Source organism: Natrix helvetica (assembly GCF_964273705.1).
Source record: "Natrix helvetica genome assembly, chromosome: 1".
NCBI classification, from domain to species: Eukaryota; Metazoa; Chordata; class Lepidosauria; order Squamata; family Natricidae; genus Natrix; species Natrix helvetica.
Window position 1 is genome coordinate 184446587 of NC_138548.1, and position 23867 is coordinate 184470453.

The window sequence follows — 23867 nt, forward strand, 5'->3', positions numbered from 1 at the left end:
CAAGCCTCCATGTCCTCTACTGCCTCCCAGATCGTGCGCAAACTCATATCCACTGTATCAATGACACTATCCAACCATCTCATCTCTGCCATCCCCTTCTCCTTTTGCCTTCAATCTTTCCCAATATCCGAGTATTTTCCAACTAGTTCTCATTTGGTGTTCAAACTATTTGAACTTCAGCTTCAGTATCTGTCCTTCCAAAGAACAGTCAGGGTTGATTCCCTTTAGGATTGATCGACTGATTTGATCTCCTTGCAGTCCAAGGGACTCTCAAGTGTCTTCTCCAGCACTACAATTTGAAAGCAAGATGCATTAAGTACATTTCTGGAAAAACACTTTCCTAAAATTGGCTCTAAAAATAGTGAGTGGCCTTGTAAAGCATACAGTGTGGTGGATTTTCAGGGATTAAGTGGTGCAGTTCATCTCTCCCAGATATAGGAACCCACTCTCCAGAACAGACTTATTAATGAAACCTTGAAAATAGCAGACATATATGTCACTGAATACATGCCACATAAAACTTTCCCCTTAAAACTGAACAGAAGAAACCACAAAGAGCACAGGACAGGTCTGTCAGAAGGGAAGGGCTGGTTAGATAGCAAAGGCAGATCAGACACGTTGATCAACTATTTCACTTCACCTTGCAGAGGACACTGTGTTGCCCAGGGTGACTATATTTCTTGCTTTGGGGAACTCTTTTTGCCAAAGCTTTGTCCAGCTGTCTTGGTCTGCCAAGAAACATGCCCGATTACAGAAAGGGCTAAGCAAAACCCAAATGTGTATGTGTATAATATGTGTCTTTGTATAACCATAGGTGCTGTCCAAATTAAACTCCATGCATCTTCTATTCAAAAATGAGATTTTTTACACCACCTGTTTATCAATAAAATTGCAAAGAAGTGTGAGAAAAGGTGTTGTACATTCATGGATGCTTTCAACTAAATCAGTATCTGAAGGAAATCTGTTACGTTCCTCAAAGAAGGAATCCAATAATTCTGAGAGAAGCTAAACATGGTTTACTGTAAACCATTAAAACTTTTCAGAAGGTCAATCTATTTTGTGCTTGGAACTTTTTTTATTTATAGGTCTTTTCCTTTTCCTTCTATAAGTCCATCAGTATAAAGAAGAATAAGAACTTTACTGTAGCAGAAAACCAAATGTTACAGCATTCTATATTCTCCAATACAGATTATGGAAACTCGGGTCCTCCTGTAATAGTGGGAGTGCCTGAGCTGAAGGGGATTTCACCACAGTATGTGCTTAAATGGAGGAGCATGTATTACTCTTAGGTTCCTCTGGTGTAAACAGAGGGACTTTTTACTTGTGAGGGTAACTATTGGATGCAACTCAGAAAATTTTCCTTTCCCTTTGTTATGAGTTGGCACAGACAAGTGGTGGGTTCCGGATCCCGGTGCAACTGGTACGGCGTCCACATGAATGTGCGCAGTGTGCATGCACATGCGCGCAGCACTTACCATCTGTGATGCTCCGCGATGCCTCCACGGCATTCCAGCTGCTCGGCAGAGCATTGCACAGGCGCTGTACACTCCGTGCTCGTGCACGGAAGCACCAAAGAGCTCAAATACAGGTAAGGATGATGGGCAGGGCCTCCGGAACGGTACCCGGTGCTCCCAGCAGGCACCGCTATGCCTGTACTGGGGCCTACTGGTCGTAACCCACCACTGGCACAGACATACAGACTTGTTTTTGTCTTTATATTAGACAGTTTTCATCTATGCCTCAACAAAAATAGCCAGGATGCTTTGAACCATTTTCAGGCCAAACCACATTCTACTTTTTATTACACATATTACATTCTTAAATAAAAATGCGTCACATAACTTTTTTTTTGCATAGATATCTTACAATATACCAATTTAAAAAAGAATTATGAAACAGACCAGTAACAAAAATAAATCTTCTTTTTCATTAATAATCTTGTAACATTAACATACCACCATCATATAATACAAATAATATTTTTAAATCTTAAGACTTTTGTACAGCCAAAAAAATGGACAAAGTAATATATTCATATATTTATATTTATATATATATATTTATATTTATATATATAAAAAGCTTAAAAAAAATAAAATGCCAACCAAAAAAGGGAGAATGGAGGGCTACCATTTTGGGTACTTCTGCGATATACTAGAGCCGTGTTTTTCAACTTTGGCAACTTTAAGATGTGTGGACTTTAATTCCCAGAATTCCCCAAACAGCAAGGGGGAATTCTGGGAGTTGAAGTCCACCCATCTTAAAGTTAGCAAGGTTGAGAAACACCGTACTAGAAATACCTGAGAGAACGAGGCTGAAGGTTCCTCCAAATGCACTTGGCAGAAACATCTGGTGAAAGAAAAGCTGTAGTGCAAAAAGAAAGTCCTTCAAGAGTTGTTGTTGGTGGTTACACAGGTATTGTTTTAAAAGAATGACTTGATTTTATATATATAGATATAATTAGAATGAAAAAAAGGATCTGGTGAATCTGTTACAAACACACCAATCCCTTACTTCCCTAAGCAATATTCATTGTACCCATTGTATAAATTCTGACATGCTTTTCCATTGATATAATTTTAGAAAGATTAAAAGGGAGTTGTTTCAAGGGAGTAATTTCTCCCATCATGCTCCTGGAACCTCTTGGCAAGGATTCCAGTTCTGGAGCTAATTAATGCTGCTCATTTATATAATCAGTCTTTAAGTCAAGACCAGAATCACTGTAGAATCAGCTGCTTGGAGGATTGAACTGTATGATGAATGTGTGCCCCAGCAGACGGAGCACATTACATGTGAAGGAAGAAACACTAATCCATGAAACCCAGTAGCTCCTTATAGTACAAACTACAGCAGGAAAACTGACTGTAAATGGGAGCTCTGGATCTTTGGACTGATGCAACAGAGGCTAGTCTTGATCATGAGGCAATCTTACCAGCATTGTAGCTAATAAGAGGCAAAGGCAAGCTTACCTGCTTTATTATTCCTTTGGATTTTTTCCTGAACTTTCTTAGAATCCAAATTTATTTTGTTTGTTTGGCAGAACTATGGAATGGGAGGGACACGGGCTTAATGCAATGCTGCTTGCTAATCCCATCCCTTCCCTAATAAAATTTAGGAAGGAGTTTGGCCTGAGAATTACTTCTGGAAAGGATACACGTGAGAGACATCTAACCTCTTTATTTATTTGACTTGTGTGCAGCCCATCTCGCCTAGAAGGCAAGACCTCTTAAAAATGTTCTCAAATCTTATATTTTGCTGGGATCCCAGGTTCAGTGCCTCCTAGTTCAATGCATCAAGTCTGCATGTTTCTTCCCTGTCAAAAGTATATACTTCACAAGAATAATCTTGCTTTGGAAGCAGCAAATGACTTGATTGTGAAGACTGGCAATAAAGCTCAGCTTTGGCTAACCTTGAATTGAGGTGAGATTCCAATTTTTCCTTCCCAATTCAAATTCTGATTGAGTCCGATTGTTGATTTGCAATTTTTCTCACATACCCCATGGCAGGGTGGAAAAGGGGGCAACTGTTTGACCAGCTGCTCAAGACACCTAAATATGTATTGTTCACTTTATCAAGTTTGTGCACAATATTCAGCAGAAGAGCTTATGCATCTGATAAGGGTCATGTGAGGAAGAGACAGACCTGGGCATGTCCATGATTCTGGATTTGGGGCAGTATTTCTCCTCACCAGGAATGAACTATTAACTTGTCTATTCTATCCCCAGAAAAGTTATTTACTTCTTATAACCATTTCTTACAAGCATTTGTGCATTCAGGCTTCTAGCTTTGTCCTATTGCCCTCCAAGTGTGTGGCATCCGTGGAATTGATAGCCATGTAAAAGGCTTAATCCCAGCTCCGATGCAGAATTCCTCCAAGTACAGATGACTCCTGAAGGAACCAGACATGAGCAGAGCCAAAGTATATCCCCACTGGAAGCACTACTTTTAGAGGGAAGGTGCAGAGAAAGCAACACAAGGCAAGGAAGGGGATGGGCTCAAAACAATTACTGTTACCTTGTGTGATCCCCCCCCCCCCCTCCAAGTCTCTCTGCTCAGCCAGTATTTGTGGTATTCTACTGTGTTTCAAAAAAAATCCCTCAAATATTCTCTTTATACAGTGCTAATCTTGGGACAAAATACTGTTCTCAATATGATACCATTATAGTACTCTCAATTTGTTGAAGACATCTTTACTGTGTATTTACTTACAGTGTTGATTTGCTGATGATACATGCTAGCGTAACTGAAGTGCTGTTTAGTTTTTCCTTAGAACAGAGCAACTTCACACAAATTTCACTATATCTGTGAAACTAAAAAATAATAATAAATAATACAATGTCTGTCAGGTAGTGAAGGGTCAATAACAAATGAAGTGCATAAAAGCAGTGTTACAATTTTGGTGATCAGGGATTAGCAGATACAATGTTCAAAAATGCATAAAATACAAATAACAACGAATAACAATATACTGGATATACTGGACCAGATATATATTCTGGTCTGACCATATGGCCTTCCAGGGAACCATTTATTAGCCACAGGAATAGTAATAAAATAAATGAAAATATTAAGTGACAGGCGTGTAAAAATATTACTTTCAGGAATGGCTTCCCAAATGGACCTATCAACCATGCTGATTTATTTATCCAAGTAATAATCTGTCACACAGGAAATTTTTAAAAAAAGATGTCCATGTATGTTAGAAATTGTATGTTATATTGATAGGTGATTTTTGCACACTGCAGCCTAGATAGATAGATAGATAGATAGATAGATAGATAGATAGATAGATAGATAGATAGATAGATAGATAGATAGATAGATAGATAGATAGATAGATAGACAGACAGACAGATGATAGAGATAGATGCAGATAGATTAGATTAGATGGATGGATGGATGGATGGATGGATGGATGGATGGATGGATGGATAGATAAATAGATGCAGATAGATAGATAGATAGATAGATAGATAGATAGATAGATAGATAGATAGGTAGACAGACAGACAGACAGACAGACAGACAGACAGACAGACAGACTTAATGTCACTTCCCTCCATGTGGCTTAAAACCCAGGGTACTTTTGTAAACACTTTTCTTCCCCAGTTTTCATTCTGTTTTCTCATGGTATACAATAAAGATACACACAAGCCATATTGTTCCAAATAAGCCAACATTCTTTTAAAATTCACTGTCAGTTGTAAGAGCCCTCACCAAACGAGACAGAAGTAGAGATTGTTGATTACTACATTAGGCAGAGATAGATTTCACTTCATCTACATGGGATTACATTTTAGATATATTCAGATATTTTAGCACACAGAACACAGGAGTGTACGCCTGCAATTCGGCCTTATGCCCAATCAACCAAATTATATATATAAACATAGTTCAATTTAAAAATATGAGTACACCAACTTTGACTTTCAAATCCAAGAATATTTTAGTGTGCTTTTGAAATTACAGCAAGTTAATACATTCTTGATACTTTTCCCCTATTGTTCAAGGGCTTTAAAGAAAAATGAAGCATTTGCTGTATCCCCAGAGAGAAAGAGAGATTCTTGTTGCTGAAAGGGGTTGGGGGGGGCAACTCTTGCTATTTCTCTGAAGATAGCCCCTATCTTATAGGAAAGGCAAAATCCTTAATACATATACACATACACTCAGACACATACACACATACACACACACAGATGGCCCTCTGTTAAATGTTTAAAAGAAAACAAGAGTTCTCTTTTGAACCAAATTATCATGGGGTCTGTAGGAATGTGTAGTACAAATTAGCACATAGAGTACGCCACGCAATTAACCGATTCTAAATTTTCCAGAGCATATTGTAAACTCGCATACTGAAAACAGGATGCAGCACACTATTGCTGCTGAAGCAACAAGAACACTGCTCAAAGGCAAGGCTGCCTGGATGAAATGCCTCATGTTGCATGTTGCTTTTGCCTGTATTTTCTATCCAAACTTCCTTACATTAGACTAGGGAATTAGCTACTCTCTCTTGTCTTGCCAATTTCCTATCCTTGAGAGCATTAATAAAGACTGGGTGGTAGAACCCTGCCATCACTGCTATGCTATAAAACCCTTTTATAGGATGGTAAAAGCCAAGATTAGGTCTGATAAATGATGTAATTAGATCTTTGAAATATGTACACACGCACTCTCCCTCAATTTCTGTTGAATTTGTAATAGAAATACAGAGCCCACTAAAAATCATTTTTGGTATGGCACAACCATCACACAGAGTTTTCTTTTGATAAGTGGTCAAAAGAAAATCTCAAGAACAAATTGCCATTTGTGTTTGCATTTCCCAAGGCTCATAGTTCAGAATTGTGCCTCCTCCTGCCTGCCTCCCATGCCTGTGAGACTGTCAGTATAATTAGGGTTGCAGACACATCCTATCACTGCCAGTAGATGAGGTGGTTCACTGGGAAGTAAGAGACTCCCACTGACAAGTGCTAACAACCTTACAGACAAACATTACAAACTAGGGGCAAAGGCAGATGGCTAAGCTATGATTGATTTGCTGTACAAAGTTACAGGCTTCTGATTATTTATTTGGTGCTGCTGGCCAGCTAATAGTCATATCATCTATAGTGGAAACAGCAACCTTATGCATCCACTATGGATCAACATCTCTTGCTGGTTCATTGTCTCACAGGCTGAGAGAGCAGATCCCTTTAACATTTACTCAGGAAGAGGCCCTGTGTGATTTAGTTGGCTTACTCCCAAGTCCCTATACTTCAAATCTACTTTGAAGAGTGAGAAAAGGAACAAGCTTTTTGTTCCTCAGATTATTTCAAGTCCTGTTAACAGAAAATTTTCTAATATCAATGAGATAGATGAACACAGTTCCCTTTGGTTTCTCTGGCTTCCCATTCACATCTCTTCAGATTATTTAAGAAAGCAAACATATTTTAAATTTATCCCTAACTCTTATAGTCTCAAATTCCATTCTAGATACAACAGAACTGAATATTTTAGGCTATGGATATTACTTAAGGACTATGTCATGACAGATACATATATATTTCTGTATGTGGGTGTGAGACAGCATATATACACATACACACACACAGATATATATACATACGCACATCTATACACACACACACACACACACACACACATACATGCATGCACATTATGTAAACTCTATTAAGAGAACAAAAAATCTTGACAGTAGAGATTTTTCAGCTAATGTTGTCTAGATGTTCAGTCTTCTCTCTTCTCTGATATTCTAAAACTGTCACATAATATTCCAATACCAAGTTACAGAGTTCTCAAATTCCCAGTGAACACCTCCGTGAACAGAAAAGATGCAAACAGAGTTAAAGAGAACTATAAGATTGTCAGCAAACAATGCTCCAAGATTTCTTCACCACAAATCTTTGGAATAAAACTTAGATCTTACCCTTATTCTTAAATTCTAATGTTAATGGCCTCTGTAAAGAGTATTCAGGTTTTGGTCCATATCTCATTCCATCATTAAGGGCTAATCTTTGTCATTTGCAATATAAATGGTTGCTGATAGTCACAGTATATGCAGGGATTCTGAGCCCAAAGAGGGAACTGTTTGGAACCTCAATAGCTGAATGAAATTACAGATGGAAAGAAAACCCCAAGGACTAAGTATTATGAATCAGTGTCTGTACTTCCATTATATATTTGAAGATATAAAAAGTTATTTTAATGTTTTTACATCCTAAACGTGAATTAGGAAATTAGTGAACAGTCAACAAGTCAAAAACAGTCCAAAGTAGGGCAGTGAGCTAGTTTAGTGAGTGGAAGAGTAGCAACCAAGAGAGTTACAGGCCATTCCATTTCTCAGCACATCTTGCAGGGATGGTCCCAAATTAACTATACACAGCCATTCTGAATTACTATCTCTTTACCTGCATGAGAGATAGTTTGAAAAGGCAGTCTTTGGAATAGTGCCAGCTCCAACTAGCTAAAAATAAACATTATGCATATATAGAGGAAGGTGTGTGTGTGTGTGTGTGTGTGTGTGTGTGTGCGTGTGTGTAAGTAAAGTACAGGAAAAAAATCTAATTTGACCACAACCATCAAACTATCTACAAGATCCAAGCATGAGCCTGATGCCTCCATTGTTCATTAAATAGTACAACCATTGCTTGAAGTGGACCCATGCATCTACTTTTTTTTTTGTTTAAATTAGTTGTTTGGAAAGAAGTCCGTGCTTACCAAAAAGCCAATCCTTTCATTCAACTGCATTGTGTTGGACAAGTGGGAATCATACCACCTTAATAAAATGGGAAAGGAGAATCTAGGTAGGCATTTTCTTTTTTAGAAGAAAACATGTAGGAGACTAATATTAAAAGCAAGAGGTTCTCACTTTTCCACTCATAACTTACATGATTGCAAGTATTCTATGGATCTGCTTAACCCAAAATATTTCTTTTGCGGGTGCCAGACACACATATATGTTACCACATATTTCACCAGGTAAAAGGGCTAGCAATAACAAATAACCAGAATTGCTAACCATTATTTTGTGGGTTGCCACAAGCATGCTCCCCATGGTGCAGAAGGAAAACCTGAAGTCATGCCTGAGTGAGAGAATCCAAGACAGATATCCAGGTGTGTAAATGAGTTCTCAGAAACTTGGAGAAAAGGTTCAAAGCTTCAAATAAGCTTCCTTTCAAGTTTTCATTAGGTAATTAAATAGGAAGTCTGAACTATGGCAATATGGTGATGCCTCCAAAGATATACTGTGATCTTGCTCAGGGATTTTGCTTGTCAACCATTATGCAATCATATCATCAGTTTTCACAGTTCCTCTGTGCACATGATGTGCAATAACCAAATACCAAAATTAAAGGAACAAAACAGTATATCTCTCTCTATATATATATCTCTATCTCCTTGACAAATCCACAAGAGGTGAAGCAAGAAAAGTGGTAGGTGTATCCTAGGATCGCTGCAGAGTGTACTGCCAATTAAGGCCATTGGTATTGACTTAAACAGATCTTGACAGCTCAGTTCTATGAAAAAAGAAAATGGAGCAGATCAAGAAGTTCTTGAGGAATCTTGATGAATCGTTGTATGTAAGGGTGCCTTAAAACAAAATCGGCAGAAAGGAACCAAGACAGTAAAGTTTTGGCTACCAAACTGGAATTTGGTTTTTCTAGGTCATTAGTTTTCCTTCCAAAATTATCTCAAAAGAAAAGTTAGTGCTACAAATATGCAAGTCCAAAATAGGTTTCCCCCCCACCTCCCCAGTCAAGTTGCACCAAGAAGCGAGATACATATATGCGGCTTCTATGCTGTTCACCTGCAAGGAATCCTCTTCCATCTGCTTTGATTTCCATTGGCAATAAACAGGAGCAAAGATTTTCAAGTTCTCAAGTGCTGTAAGCAACTGTGTCTTAAAGACTTCCCCTGCATCCCTTTTCCTAATCACATGTCTTCTGCCTTTCAGGTGGGCAAGGCATTGGAAACAGATTAATGTACTGCTGAGAGCATGACAGCATTCAGTGCATATTGTGTGTATAGAAGTTTACATGTGATCAAATTCTCTTCTTCTGGAAGGTAGCAAGAGACAGGCAATTGGGTTCCACCCTTCTCCCCATGACGCTATGGTCTAACTGCATCCGGGTCACATTGTATGTTCCCTATTATTTAGATGTGCCTCTTCATATGGAGGGCAAGGTGATCAGACCTTGAAAAACACCTGCAAAATAAGTACAAAAATAAAATCAGTATCAAAGACAATTATATCTTTTGAATTTCACTTCTCATTGTGTACAGTTTTTAATTCTGCTTACTCTTGCATAATAAAATTGCAGAAATTGTAAAGCACCCGATATGTACTAAACATGGTATGAACAATAAATGAATACAAATTTAGCTGGCAATTTCAGTTCTATTACATCCATTTCAGAATCTGTCTTTTCAGTTCCCATGGTCGTGGAAGAATCCTTAAGAAGGGAAATGGGTGAGACAATCTCATAATTTTGAAATGTATATAGATCACTGTCTCCAGTGTAATGGTTCCATGATAACTTTAGTCAGTGGCTTATAACTGAAAAGGGTGGCTGGAAAGAAACACCCATCTAATCATGGTCTAGCCAGAAGGAAGCAAGATAATCATTGAGAAATAAAGACACAAACTTGATCCCACATACGGACCAGAGGTGGTATTCAGCTGGTTCGCGGCGATTCACACCAGTTTGCGCGAACCGGTGGCGGCCATTTCACAACAATAGTGTTGTGATCTAGTAGTAATACCACAAATACATAAGCATACCTCTGATAAAGAGCAACTATTCTATCAGTAGCAATTACAAGTTAATGTACACTGTCTGCAACAGCTGTTGTAGTTTATACCACCACAATAAGGCAACGGCGATTTAGAAGGAAATGGGAAACCACTGGGCTATGAAAAATCACCATGGTTGAAAACAAGCACATGACCATGAAAGGACAAAGTAGCATCGTGGTTACACCACCACCCCACCACTCCCCCATTAGGAGGCAGCATTCAAGAAGAAGAAAAGAATGTGTGTCATGTTTGGAGCTAGGAATCCCCAGAAAACATGTGGAATTTAATTAACATGACTATACTCCACTAGAAAAATAATGCAGGAAGATTCTGATTTAGAAAGTAAAAATGAAAAAGGGAGAAAAAGATGAGATGAAGAAATCTTGAGAATAATTGCCTAGCTCATTGTAAAGCAACTGAAAAGATAAGAAGACAAATGCACTCTCTTACCATATATTTTGAAAACTAGCCTAGTCCATTAAAAATGGAATGTATGTCAGTGGGGGAGGAAAGGACCAATCAGAACCAACTTTCTCTTATCCTCATATCAATCTGTGTATCTCTGACACTACAATCTAAAAGGGCCACTATCCTCAGAGGAAATATAAGGTATTCTGAATGGCAAATGTGACATATATCCAAATCAAGGTGTCATGGTTTCAAATATAAATATAAATATTTATATAAATATTCACTTAGCACAAAATATTCTTCTTTAATAATACAGTTGGGATCTTCTTGTGGATGCAGAATTTGTGTGGTTTTCCCATATTAGTTACTGTGGAATACAGATATCAGTATTATCAACAAATCAATTAACACTGTGATAAAGTAATATCATGGATTGATTGTAGCAATGAAAAGGTTGGAATGAATTGAATTATTGTAATGTATCTGGATTCCACTTAAGAATAAAGATGAACAGGAAAGCTCCACTGCAAGAATACAATTTCCTGGCTGTTTTAAGTTAGTATTATTTCCACCAACATCAATGAAATGGCAATTGTCTGAGTATCCTTCCATTGCTACTAAACCAGAGAAAGAAAATATTTCTTTAGTTAACCAAATTAAGCAAAGCTTAAGTTTGTTAAGTTTGTTATGGGAAAACTAAGTATAGTCAAGGATCCAGAGATTTAAAAAAAAGGAAGGCAGTGCAAGCAGATAGCAGGAGGAGGAGGAGGACAGTTAATTGATAATGAAAAAGATTTCAGAAAAGAGATGTGAAAGAAGATCAGATTTCTTTCCTCTTAAGAAACAGGAGACTGGTTCTTTGGAATGCACCTTCTCGTGGATGGGTTTTGGCAATATCATGTGCTTAGGAGGGAAATAGAGGTTTGATTGTATTATAAACATTTTCTTATTATAGCAATGGACTTGAGGCTGTATGACAAAGGATGGGTAATTTTCTAAAATCTGCCCAGAAAGCTACTTTTATAAATAGGATTTTAAAGTATGTCAAAGCCAGATGTAGCTATGTTATTTGATTAGTCCCTCAATAGGACCTTGATTTTAGACTGGGCATAGTCAGTATTTCCAATCAGATAGTCTACAGCTTGTTTAGCAAAGACAGACCTATTATGTTTTACTACCCAAAAATCTATTAAAGGTTTTATTTTATCAGCAATATGCCAGGATAACTAAACTAAACAATAAAGTAAGTTTCCAATTTTAGATTTCTAAATCAGATTTCTAGCATAATGTCTTACCTACATATGTGAGTTCATAAAGCTAAATAATAAGTATGCAGTTGTATATTCCATATGATATTAATGTGTGAGATTTACATCCTGCCTTTCATTCAGCTATTATATAGCTATCTCACCTCTTTTTCCCTAGAAGAAATAACCCTACAAAACAGGTTGGGCTGTGAAAGAGTAACTGACCCAAAGTCACCCTGTGAACATCTGTGCTTCACTGCTTTCACAAATAAGGACTAAGAGGAAGTGTGTGTGTGTGTGTGTGTGTGTAACATGGAGGAAAAAAATCATAATTATCTTCTTCCCACAGGTAATGAAAACAGTTTTGGGTTTTGCTTTTGTATTTATTATTTTATTTCTTTCTAGTTTTGCTTCATATTTCATACTGTAGTTAATTGTTAAATCAGGAACATTTTACACTTTCCCTTTTATTTATTACAGCATTTCCTATTACTGCTTTGATCAAAATCTCCATCCTTATTAACTTATTCATAATTTTATTTTTGGGGTTGTAGCTGTATAGTCAGCAGTTGTTATTTATTTCTTTGAAGGTCTGCATATCCACACTTGGTACACCAAAACAAGATTTCAGTAAAATGCAGAAAAGGTTCTCATTGGATCTGCGGTTTTTTACTACAATGACAGATGGACTTTTGCACATGTGTAGAATTTTTTTTAGTTTTACTGTGCATGGTTTGATAATATGCAACTGCAAGGCAGAAGTGGATAATAAGGCTGACCTATAATTTGAATTCTTAACATTTCAAGATGCAGAAACTTTAAATATGGCTTTTTATTTCTTTCAGTGCCTTTCATTGAAAAAACAAATCAAAACATTTGCCATTTTATGTATCTGATTTGGAGGCTGATTGTTTACTTTAAGACTGGTTTGCAATTTGGCTTCATCTTTGATCAGGGATCAATGAATTTGTTTATACGTTTTCCCACAATTTTTCACTTTTGCAATCCTTAGCAAAAAAGTAGGCAATCTTTGGGACTAATGGACATATTTTGAAAGCATGTTATAGATGTTTCATAAGAACCTTATTAGAAGAATATAAAATGGCTGACATTAGGCAGCATTCTGAGACATACAGGGATAAAAACATCCATTTCCCAGTAACAGTATTGTGGAAGTTTTTTTTAACCACCGCCACTTCTAGTCACAGATCACTTTCAGGAAGCTAGCATTTTGTTTTGCTATTCATGTTTGTCTTTTCAGATAATTAAGGAAATTTGAAAAGACGGCAAGGGGAGGGGGTAGAATCTGATGCAACATCCCTGGATACTGCACTGCCTATTCTTGCTTAAAATCATTGCATCCAGTTTGCATATCCAACTATTTGCAACATTTTCAATATTTCTATAAATACTGTAAGGATTTCTTTGAATATTTTCCCCAATATCTGATTTTTTCAATAATTGTATTTTTACTAATACATATCATACAAGTAGCTGTTTTTCATTCATAGATTTCCCCCCCATTAATATACATTTTATATACATTTCCTGTTTTATTATATTTGTATATCTGAGGGAAATGGGAGGTTTAGAAATAGGATAGGATAAGATAGATAGATACATAGAAAGAAAGAAAGAAAAATAAATACATAAATAAATAATAAAGTTGTTTGTGCAGAAAATTTGGCATTACATAATTTTGAGACAAATGCCAAAAGACAACTGTGCATAGTTCACATTTTGATGCCAGAAGTGTACATTCTATATATTTTAAATTCTTCCTATTTCTAATTTTTTCCTATTCTCTTTTCTGTCTCCTCTTACAGGTTATAATAAACATAATCCAGCTATTTGTTGTTCAAAAATCTGATCTCTCCATATATATATATAGAGAGAGAGAGCTATGCTTGAACTAATTTTTATAACAAAAGAATTATACGGATAAATGGAGTAGCATATTCTCCACATTTGGCTCTTCCCTACACACTCTGCTGCTTCAGAGAAGCACCGCAATATTTTGGCAGACTGCTTTTCATAGTGGAAGCCAAGTATATGGCAAGTGTTTAATTTTTCTCAGCATATGCATTCTGGTAAATGTTAATGCCTTCCCTATATTCCTTCCCGGAAGAATGAAGGAGGTATTCATATTTTGTTTTAATCCTGTTACTAATCATATAGTGTAGTGGTTCTCAAACTCTAGTCCATGGACTCCTGGGGGGCCGGGGACCCTGAAGGCTTGAAGAAATGTTATGATTTAAATCTTGAGTTAGGTCTTGGGGGCCATAAAAGGTACTTAAAAGGGGTCTGCGGTGAAAAAAAAGGTTGAGAACCATTGCTATAATGCCTATAAAAAAAAGAGAGATTGCACCAAAAAACCTAGCTATTTATTATAGCCGCCCAACTCTAAGGGATTCTGGGTGGTATACAAGCCCTCCCCAATCAATAAAAACAGATAACACATAAAACCACATAAACAGCCTAGAGTAAAATGATCCAAAACCAACACAAACCCAAAATAAAACTGTCCTCCCTGACCAGCCCAATAAACAATAATACACCCATCCCAAGTCTAGGATCAAAGCTAGGTGTTAAGTGCTTTCCAGAACCCCAGGAGAGATGACGTAGTCCTTATCTCTTGGGGAATGCTGTCCTAGAGGGTGGGGGCAATGATGCCTTAGTTCCACAAGATGACAACATTTAATAGTGGGGACCTAGGCTCACCTACTCTGCCCAAATGTACTAGACCGGCAGAAAGGATAGGAGATAAACTGGCCTTCAGGTATCTAGGCCCTATGCCGTACAATGCTTTGTGGGTAATAACAGCACCATGAATTAGATCTGGAAGCTGAATGACAGCCAACACAGCTTGCATAGCATTGGTGATCCACGGGCATGTTGACAGATGCCTATTACTGTTTACTTTACTGCATTTCAAACCAACCATAGCTTCCAGCTGGTCTTCAAAGGCAGTGTATGATGTACTGCAATAACCAGTTGTGAGGTGATCAGAGTACAGCATTACAGGCTGAAGGAGACCACCCAACTGAAGAAAGGGTGCAACTGGTGCCCCAGATGAACCTGGGTAAAGGCCTTCTGGGCATAGCTGCCACCTGCTCTTTGAGCAGTACTGTGAATGCAGGAGTTGCAGTATATATTAACTTTTCTTTAGAATCTGTGCAGAGAAGTCCATAAAAGTACAAACTAACTGTACATTTGAAAGAAAAAGTCAATATTTTTTTACGAAAATAAGACAAGTGCTGTATTTAAATAATAGACAGAGACAGACAGAGAAAGCGCAATAAAAGACAAATAACTGGAGAAAGTAACAAAATACCTGTGATTTAGAAGTAGAACAACTGTGACTAAAGAAAGCAAAGATAATACTAATGGTAAAAGGTACCTTGGGTGCAATCCCAAAACATCTGGAGCACCACTTCAACACCATCAGGATTTGACAAATTTACCATCAGTCAATTGCAAAAGGCAGCTTTACTTGGATCAGCTTATATCCTGCCATAATATCTTTAAAACATTATCAAACATTTGCCTTTCCGAGGTCTTCAGAAAGAACTTGATGGGTGGATAAAAATGCCAAATCCATCGTCTGGCTGACTGTGGGACCAATCATCATCATCGTATCTTAATTGCTTTGGGAGCACTTCTTGAATTAAGAAGTAGGATAAAATGTGAGAGAAAATAGTAACTGTTACCTGTCACAATGGCTGCACTTAAAGGGCTTTGCTCCCGTGTGCTTCCTGTAATGTCGTGTGAGTTCATCACTTCGTGCAAAACGCCACTCACACCCTTCCCATGAACACTTGTAAGGCTTCTCACCTGCAGAGGAGATTACGGAAGTCTTGTGAATGTTGAAAGCAAAATTTGCACAAAAGGCACAATTGCCATCCATACAAACATTCTATAAGCCAGTGGTTGTCGCGATGCAATGGTTACTGTCTGAACAAGAACATCTGACATGATTCTGTCCTGAATCTGCAAATGATTATAATCACTTCCTGTGCAAAGGTAAATTGAACTTGCAATGCTATATTCTAAACCAGGTATTCAGAGCACTTGATTCTCATTGTCATGGCCATCTTGTATTTGTGTTTACATATGTATTGTAGAAGTCCTTACACCCAACATTTAGTAAGTTATAATTTTTGGGACTGGAGAATTGATAGCACCTCACACAGCAGCAAAGTCCTAAGAAAGGATTTTGAAGGTGAAATGTGTTTTGGCATTCTTCATTGTCCATTTCTAAAGCCTCTAAAAGCAATATATTGTTGTTGTTGTCGTCATCATCATTATTATTTTCATTGATTACATTTATTGACTACCCAATTCCAGTGGACTCATAATGCAAAGGCAGTAAACACATGCATGCACACATAATTTTCATGGCATTTAGCTTATTAGACTTCTGATTTGGACAGAGCAGCATCATTACTCAGAAAATTTCTAAGCATTTTTTTTTCATCGTAGTTTCTGCACAGTTCTGAACAAATGATTTACTATAAAGGAAACAATATTAATCCATAGGAATTGATAAATATTCAAATAATGTTTAAAATACAAATTGTGCAATGCCCGTAAGGCACTCTTTACTTCGCTTGAAACTGTGACTCTTTTACTGGCCTTTTAAACATACGCAAGTAGTCAGCAGAAGGTAGTGACTTTTAATGGAACTGGGTACATTGATTCCCACTCTTTTATACGTTATTTTTTTTTAGATATTCTTTAATCAATTAAATTTTTTACATCAATTTTAAGCAGTTTTAAATCCACTTTTATAATTTTTAGATCTGGTTTTGGCCCCGAAATATCCCAGTAGCCCAGAAGAATCCTTCCATTCCCCAGTATCCAGTCAGAGCTGAAGAAGCTTCCTGGATGAGAAGCAAAATGTCTTCAAAGAAAAAAAAACCAGAAAATCCAGTTGCCTCTTGAAAAAGCATCTTTGGGACAACCATGACCTGGACAATCTCCATAGATAATGGATGGAAACTAATCAAGGATAAATAAGGATAAATTTCCTGCCAGTTAGAACAATTAACAATGGCTTGCCTTCAGTGGTTGGGGATGCTCCATCACTGGAGGTTTTTAAGAAAAGATTTGACAGCCATTTGTCTGAAATGGCATAGTATCTCCTGCTTGAGCAGAGGGTTGGACTAGAAGACCTCCAAGGTCCTTCCAAATCTGTTATACAGTTCTGTTCTGATTATCTTTCTTAGGAAAGATATAAGTGAAATGCACCCTGTCCATTCTCTTAGACTTCTCTGATGCATACAGATATCCTTCTGAGAAAATTCTTTATATAGGTCAGGATGAAGTGCTTTATAATGGTTGACATGGCTAACTCCAAAGGTGGTCCTGGAGGATTTCTACTCAGCCCATAGACATTCACAATGGGGGAGAATTCTCCAACATTCCCATGTTATAGAACACCCACAGGGAACAAAGGGAACAAAGGAGATTATTTGGAGATGCAGGGTAAGGTGTCATCTGCACGCAGATGTTCTTACTCTTTTCTCAGGAATTCCAGGTAAGGAGGTGGAAGTGCTGAACCAGCACATGACTGCACTGAGGATTTGGATAGAAGCCAAGAAACTGAAGCTGAATCTAGGCAAGATGGAAGTGCTATTATTGTATTTTCATTCAGGAAGGATCAAATTTGTAGCTTCTAATTCTCTTTTTATCATTAGATACACACATCCTCTGTAGAATGACACACACTTTAGGCTGTATTGCTCTGTGTGAATAGGTCTCGTTGCAGTAATCCACGTCCTAATAAACTTTTATATATACAGCTGCCCTTGAAAACAGCTTAAAATATTTGGTTCAAAAATGATGCAGCCAGAGTGCTGAATATAGTTGGATAATGAGAGTATATTTTGCAAGTTTTGTAAGGTTTCCCCCCCCCCCAGTTCCAATTCAGGTTGTTGGAATTAACCTATAAAGCCCAAACAAATGTGTTTTTTTCCCTAAAACCATTCCCTAAGATCAATATCAGCGGTCCTCCTCGGGGTCCCTTCCATGGCTGAGATATTCCAGTAGCTAACCAAATGCCTCTTCTTCACAATTGAAGCAAACTGAAGGTTTGAAAATATCTTCCTCATTTACATGTTTCTTCATTCAGTGAGTAGTGCCTAATCAACAAGGCTACACAATGCATTTTAACTACATGACTTTAAGAAGTTAAAAAGTTACAGGGGGGCACAAAGGAATTTATGTTCATTGATAAAGTATTTCTAAGCTGCTGTAGATCAACTGATCTCAAAGTGGAACACACTCGATAAAATGGGTTAACATAAAAAATAATATGTAATCTAATAATCAAATGAGAAATGCTGCTGCTAGTGCAAAAATTGTTAAGAGTTCTAAAAGGCTTTCCTCCATGATTTACTTGGTGAACTGGATATCTTTTATCTAGGGACATCCTTGAAGAATCTCATTCTTGCAAACTTTAGTTTGCTTTTGCTGTCTCTTTATATTTCTATTTCTTCTTTTGGAAAGTATCCGAGTGTGTCATATTGGTGGGCCTGCTGAGCCATGTTTGTGATCCATAGTTTTTGAACTAATGCTTATATTTGAATGGCATTGTCCAGTGGATAAAAATGGCATGGATCGGTCATAAAACAACCTGCTCATTCCCAAATGCTCTTATTTTCTTATTGTTTATCTGCACCTTTATTATACTGTTTCATCCCTCCATTATTCCACTATATCCTCCTTCATTAGATGACATAATTCACAGAATCCTATAATTCTATGTTCAGGAAACCAAAAGTAATTGTAGAGAGAATTTTATTTAATTCCCCTCCTTCATATTCCCCCCCCCCATTCACTCTGTGTTTGATCAGCCAATGATTGTCTAATTTAATGCAACTAAGCAATATACTTGTTTCTCTGCCACCACAATCAACATTCTTGGCAGCTCAAATACAGTACAAAAATGCAATATAAAGCACCCCCTACAAAAATAAAAACAAGACGACAGATTTTAAAAAGGCAACCACAATTCAAATCAAGGGAAGGCTTTCCAGTCTCAAAGAGCTTGCAAAATGCACAGACAGGGAACCTGCCTGATCCATGGGGACGTTTTTCCACAATGTTGGCAGCACAATGAAAAGGCTTTAGCTCTCCTTGCTTTAGCTCCCCAAAAGTGAGATTTGTAGTAATTTCTTTCTGCAGAAAAGATTTTTTTACATGCCATTGTGAATTTCACATAGGGTGTCTCACCTGCTATGCAGCATTCCAAACCAGCAATTGAAAGGACTGCAATTTCTGTCCTGGCACTGAAGTATGTCCAATCCAAACAGGGAAGATTCCTGAATTGGATAGTCAGATATGACTACTCAAAAAGCCAGAGTTGAGGGGGCAAGGTTGGCTTTTCTGCATTGTGGTGTTTCTTATTCGTGCATATGGGAAGTTAACAGGCAATGTTGATTAGTGTTGGGAAGTACTAGGAGAGAACCAAGGACTCCTTTGCAAATGAATACCAATGAATATCGGTCATAATGAGAGAGCATGTCACTGGCAAAGACAGGTCTGGAAAAACTACAGGTAACATAAACTCTTGCTGCAGAAGAAACTGCAATCTTGGAGTGGAAGGAAATACTCATTTATAAAACCATCCTATCCTTGTGAAACATCAAATGTCTGAATGAAAACATTGAAATGAAAGATGAATATTCCATAGACTGATGTGCTGAAATTGGCAACAGGAAATGCTGTTTTTCGAGTCAGTAGAGAGGAGAAAGAACTATGATACTGAAGGGCTTAAATATTAATAACTAGTGACATACTCCATGTTGAAGTAGCTAATTACCTAGGAAGGCAGGAATTAGAAATTTCCTTTTAAAACCTACTAAAAATAGAGTGGGAGAAATACAATGAACAAGCATCTCATATTGCTGAAACTTATTAACAGCAATGTTAATACGGTAGGTGGTAGTGAAACAGGAGAAAGATCCAATCTGGTGGAGAAGTAGAGAAAGAAAAAAAAGGCAAATATGGCAATGGCAAAACAAAAAATTAAGCGTAGTGAAATATCGACTCTCATTCTGCCCCCCCACCCAAAGTGGCTTAAAATACAGACAAAATATTGTTCCAACCTATCAGGTGGGTCGATATGAGGAATACTTGCAAGATATAAACCAATTCCAAAAGTCAACATGGCATAGAGCCTTATACAAATCTCTGTTCCAGGATAGTACCTGGAATTGGAATTAAATAACCCTGTTTTTAATGGCAGATATTGTTCACACTTTTGCATAAGGTTTATTGACTGACAGATTCTGCCATGAATTTAGAAGCACTGACACCCACATGCCTGACTGTATTAATTTGCTGCTTAGCAATATGAATGGCCTCATTACAAAACACATTGATGACCTCTTACTTGTCATCTGTCAGATTGCTGAAATGGGGCAAAGCTTTCACCCATAAGAAATTGCTGATATTAGTCAGACAGGGTTGGTAATTGGCTACCGTAGTCCAAGTCTCCAGAAGAATTAAGCTTCTGCCCCATTGTGTTGCATTTACAAACTGCTATACAGGGAGGCAGAATACTGATGGCGTTTCACATAGACTGAGATACTTTCATGCTGGCAGAATTAGGTTGTGGATGTTAAAACAAGAAGGAACAAGCTTTGTCTTGGATTCTGTATAAATTATCAAAATGCTGCACTGTTGTATAAAAGTGGTTTCATTCAAGAGTCCTCAACCCTCTGAAAATAGAGCTGGAAGTGCAAATTTCTGAACAAACACAGGCAAAAAGGCAGGATAGCACAGTAAAAGACAGGTCGGTTTACTTCTAATATGAGGGAACAAGCTGTAAGTAAGGCTGTCTTGGTATAAGTTTAATTTTTCTCTGAAAGAGAAAACCTCTCAACTCAGATCAGCAAATGAGAGTGTTGATTATTCTGATAAGAATCAGAGTTAAATGCTATGTGGGAACCCTGCCCAGATCTGAAGTTTGTACTGGGCTATAAATAGTTGCCATTGCAGTAGAAATATATCAGGATACACCTGGACAGAACATCAGATTTGATCTCTAAAATGTAAGATCCTGTAAAAAACAGATAGTTGTTTTAAAGTATGGAAGACTGTTGCGATGATCACAATCTCCACATGCTCATCAAAGAATGGGAGAGAGAAGGTGCACATGGGATTAGTTTAGGATGGAGCTTGGTCCCACCATTTTGCTTTTGAGACAGAGACCACTAAGTGCCTCTCTGGGAACAGACCTCAAAAGTTAAGAGTTGAGAGGTTAGCAAGAGAAGCAGAAACAACAGTATCAAGATTGGTGGAACAGATGAATCTTTGATATAAAAGAAGGAAAGGGAGGTTGTGTAGAAACCAACATTGTTTTAGTTCTCCCCCGATAACCCCCCCCCCCCGGGAATCTGACCATTGGGTGTCTTAAGAGCTTGAAATGGAAGCAGAAGGCTTTCAGACACACAAGATGGAAGATGCAATATCAGGTGATCTGTCAGGTTCAACGGAATGAAAGACTGAGAGGAAAGCCCTGACAAATTTGGCTGTTTCTTGAATGTTGAAAATAATGCAGTCCATTAGCTTTAGAGTGATGAGAAGGTTCAGCAGGCTCCAGTGTTACCACTGAACAGTCCCGGTGAAGGATTGTTATGCAAAGACACAAAGATTATAGAAAGTCTTTCAAGGAAAAACTTGACAGTGAAAATATGATTTCATTACATGTCCTTTCCCATGACAAAATGATATGAAGAATGTACATTTGAAGAATGCAGCTTGTTGTTAAGAGTTTTGACTGATACACAAAGGATCCTTAATGCCATAAACACTCTCAAAGAAAACATAAGCAACACATGTTTCAACTCATTCTCTCTCTCTCCCTCCCTCGGATAGCTAGGTACAACTGAATATGACATGGGTAGCTCTAGTGCCGTGATGGAGAACCTATGACACGTGGGCTAGCACACCAGCAGTCAGCTCTGGCACACATGCGTGTGCCAGCCAGCTAATTTTTGGCCTTCCAGAGGGCCAGGGGAGGCTGTTTTCACCCTTCTCAGGCTTCAGGAAAGCCTCCAGAGGCTGGGGAGGGTGAAAAACAACTCCAACAGGCCAACAGGAAATTTGGAAATGATCCATTTCCGGCTTCTGGAGGGACTCCAGGGTGCCGGGAGAGGCCATTTTCGCCCTCCCCAGTTTTCAGGAAAGCCCCTGGAGCCTGGGGAGGGGTCATGTGCTCATGTATGGGGGGATCACGCGTGCATGAGCAAATGGGTGGGGAGGGTTGAATTGATGTGGGCACGCGTGCATGCACGATAATATGCACACACACAATTTTGGCACTCCCATGAGAAAAATCACTGCTCTAGTATATACAGTTATTTATAATATACATGTCTTTCGGTAGGAAACAAATGTAGAAACCAATCGTTATATAAAATTCAGCTGTAAACTCATAGAAGAGACTGTCTTTAGAAAGATGGATGCTAGGACAGGACTGAGCTTGCCATCTACATAAATGATTAAATATGTAGATATGCTCATATTGATAAAAAAGCAACATTCAAAAAGCAGGTGATTTAGTTCTGTGCTACACTAAACACACCACGTAATTATTATCTAAGCAGATACATTATTGGGTAAGGGTTTGTTGGAAAGAGGTCAGCATTCCTCCTGCACTATTTTGTCTCTTTGAATGGCACTTTCACACATATCCCACATTTGATTTGAACGTAACTAGGTCAAACCTGTTTCCTGAGACGCAAGTAAGTTCACTGTAAAATTGATTTTTTTTTAATGAGAATGTTCTTCCTAATTCTAGTCCAGAAGTGAAGAAACCACCCCCCTCTAGCTATTGCTCAACTACAGTTCCCAGCAACCATTGATTATGGTGAGAAATGCCCTTCCCACTCACAGCCCTGCAGCTACAGATCTTCTGTGAAAGAAAATTCTTTGTTCCCTACAGCAACTTGAGTTTTTAACACTAGGTAAGGGATGGGGAAATTTTGCATTCTGGTTGTCATGGTAGTAATACATTCCCTTGATACCCAATTCAAGTTAAAATCTAACCAATAAGCTCAATAACTTGAATGAACTAATTAGAAGGATTTCAATTTTGCTAACCAATTTTTTTTAAATCACCCATGATTTGATATGCTACATAGTAACCAATCATAAATATATTTTCTTTTCTCAGTTTCTGGTTTACCTTTAATATCTATGGTATCTGAGCTCCAGGGCAAAAAGACTAGTTTCCTGTTCAGTCTTTTCCTTTGTTAACATGAGCTGCTAGCTGCCAAATGTCAGAAAATGTCTCTGCAGGCTTGCTTACAGGATATTGTAGAGAGACAAAAATGTAAAGACAAAGGAAAATGTGTCCTTTAAAAGGCATTTAAAGCAATCCTTGACCCACAGATTTCTGCAAAGGCTAATTTATCAGAGCTGTCATAACAACAAAACAAAATGAAGAGATAGAATATCTCAAAGAAAAGGGGAGATGAGTATTTAGAGCACTACTAACAGCCAATTTGGTGTAGTGAGTTCCAGTCCTAGCTTGGCAAGAAAGCCTGCTAGGTAACTTTGGGCCAACTCATCTCATAGGATTATTGTTGTTGTGAGGAAATAGGAGGAGGAGGGAATATTATGTACATTGCCTTGAGTTACTTATGAAATGAAGGCAGGATAAAAGAAATCTAATAAATAATGCATTCTCTTTCTTTGATGTGTTTAAATGATTCCATTCCAACCAACTCTCTAGCCTCATGGCTATGCCAACTGGGTGTTATGAAATTGTAATTCGATGTATCTAGAAGGCATCAGTTTGGAAGAACTACTATAATGGGTGCAAGTAATTCCAAGGAAAAGGAAAGAGGACAAAAGAATCCAGATATAAGACTAAATATGGGGAATACTAAGAAGGATTAATA

At 37.8% G+C, this 23867-nt stretch overlaps 1 protein-coding gene across 1 annotated transcript in view; it reads right to left on the reverse strand.

Annotated features, from left to right (window-relative positions):
• Positions 1–1777: 1777 nt before the first annotated feature.
• The window catches only part of KLF7 (KLF transcription factor 7), a 63978-nt gene continuing 41888 nt past the window's right edge, over positions 1778–23867 (reverse strand). Inside the window, exons 3-4 of the mRNA XM_081937337.1 lie at positions 15663–15786; positions 1778–9703 (exon numbers count right to left, since the gene is read on the reverse strand). Of these exons, the coding sequence (XP_081793463.1) occupies positions 9652–9703; positions 15663–15786 (176 nt within the window). The 3' untranslated portion in view covers positions 1778–9651. The remainder of the gene's footprint in view (positions 9704–15662; positions 15787–23867) is intronic.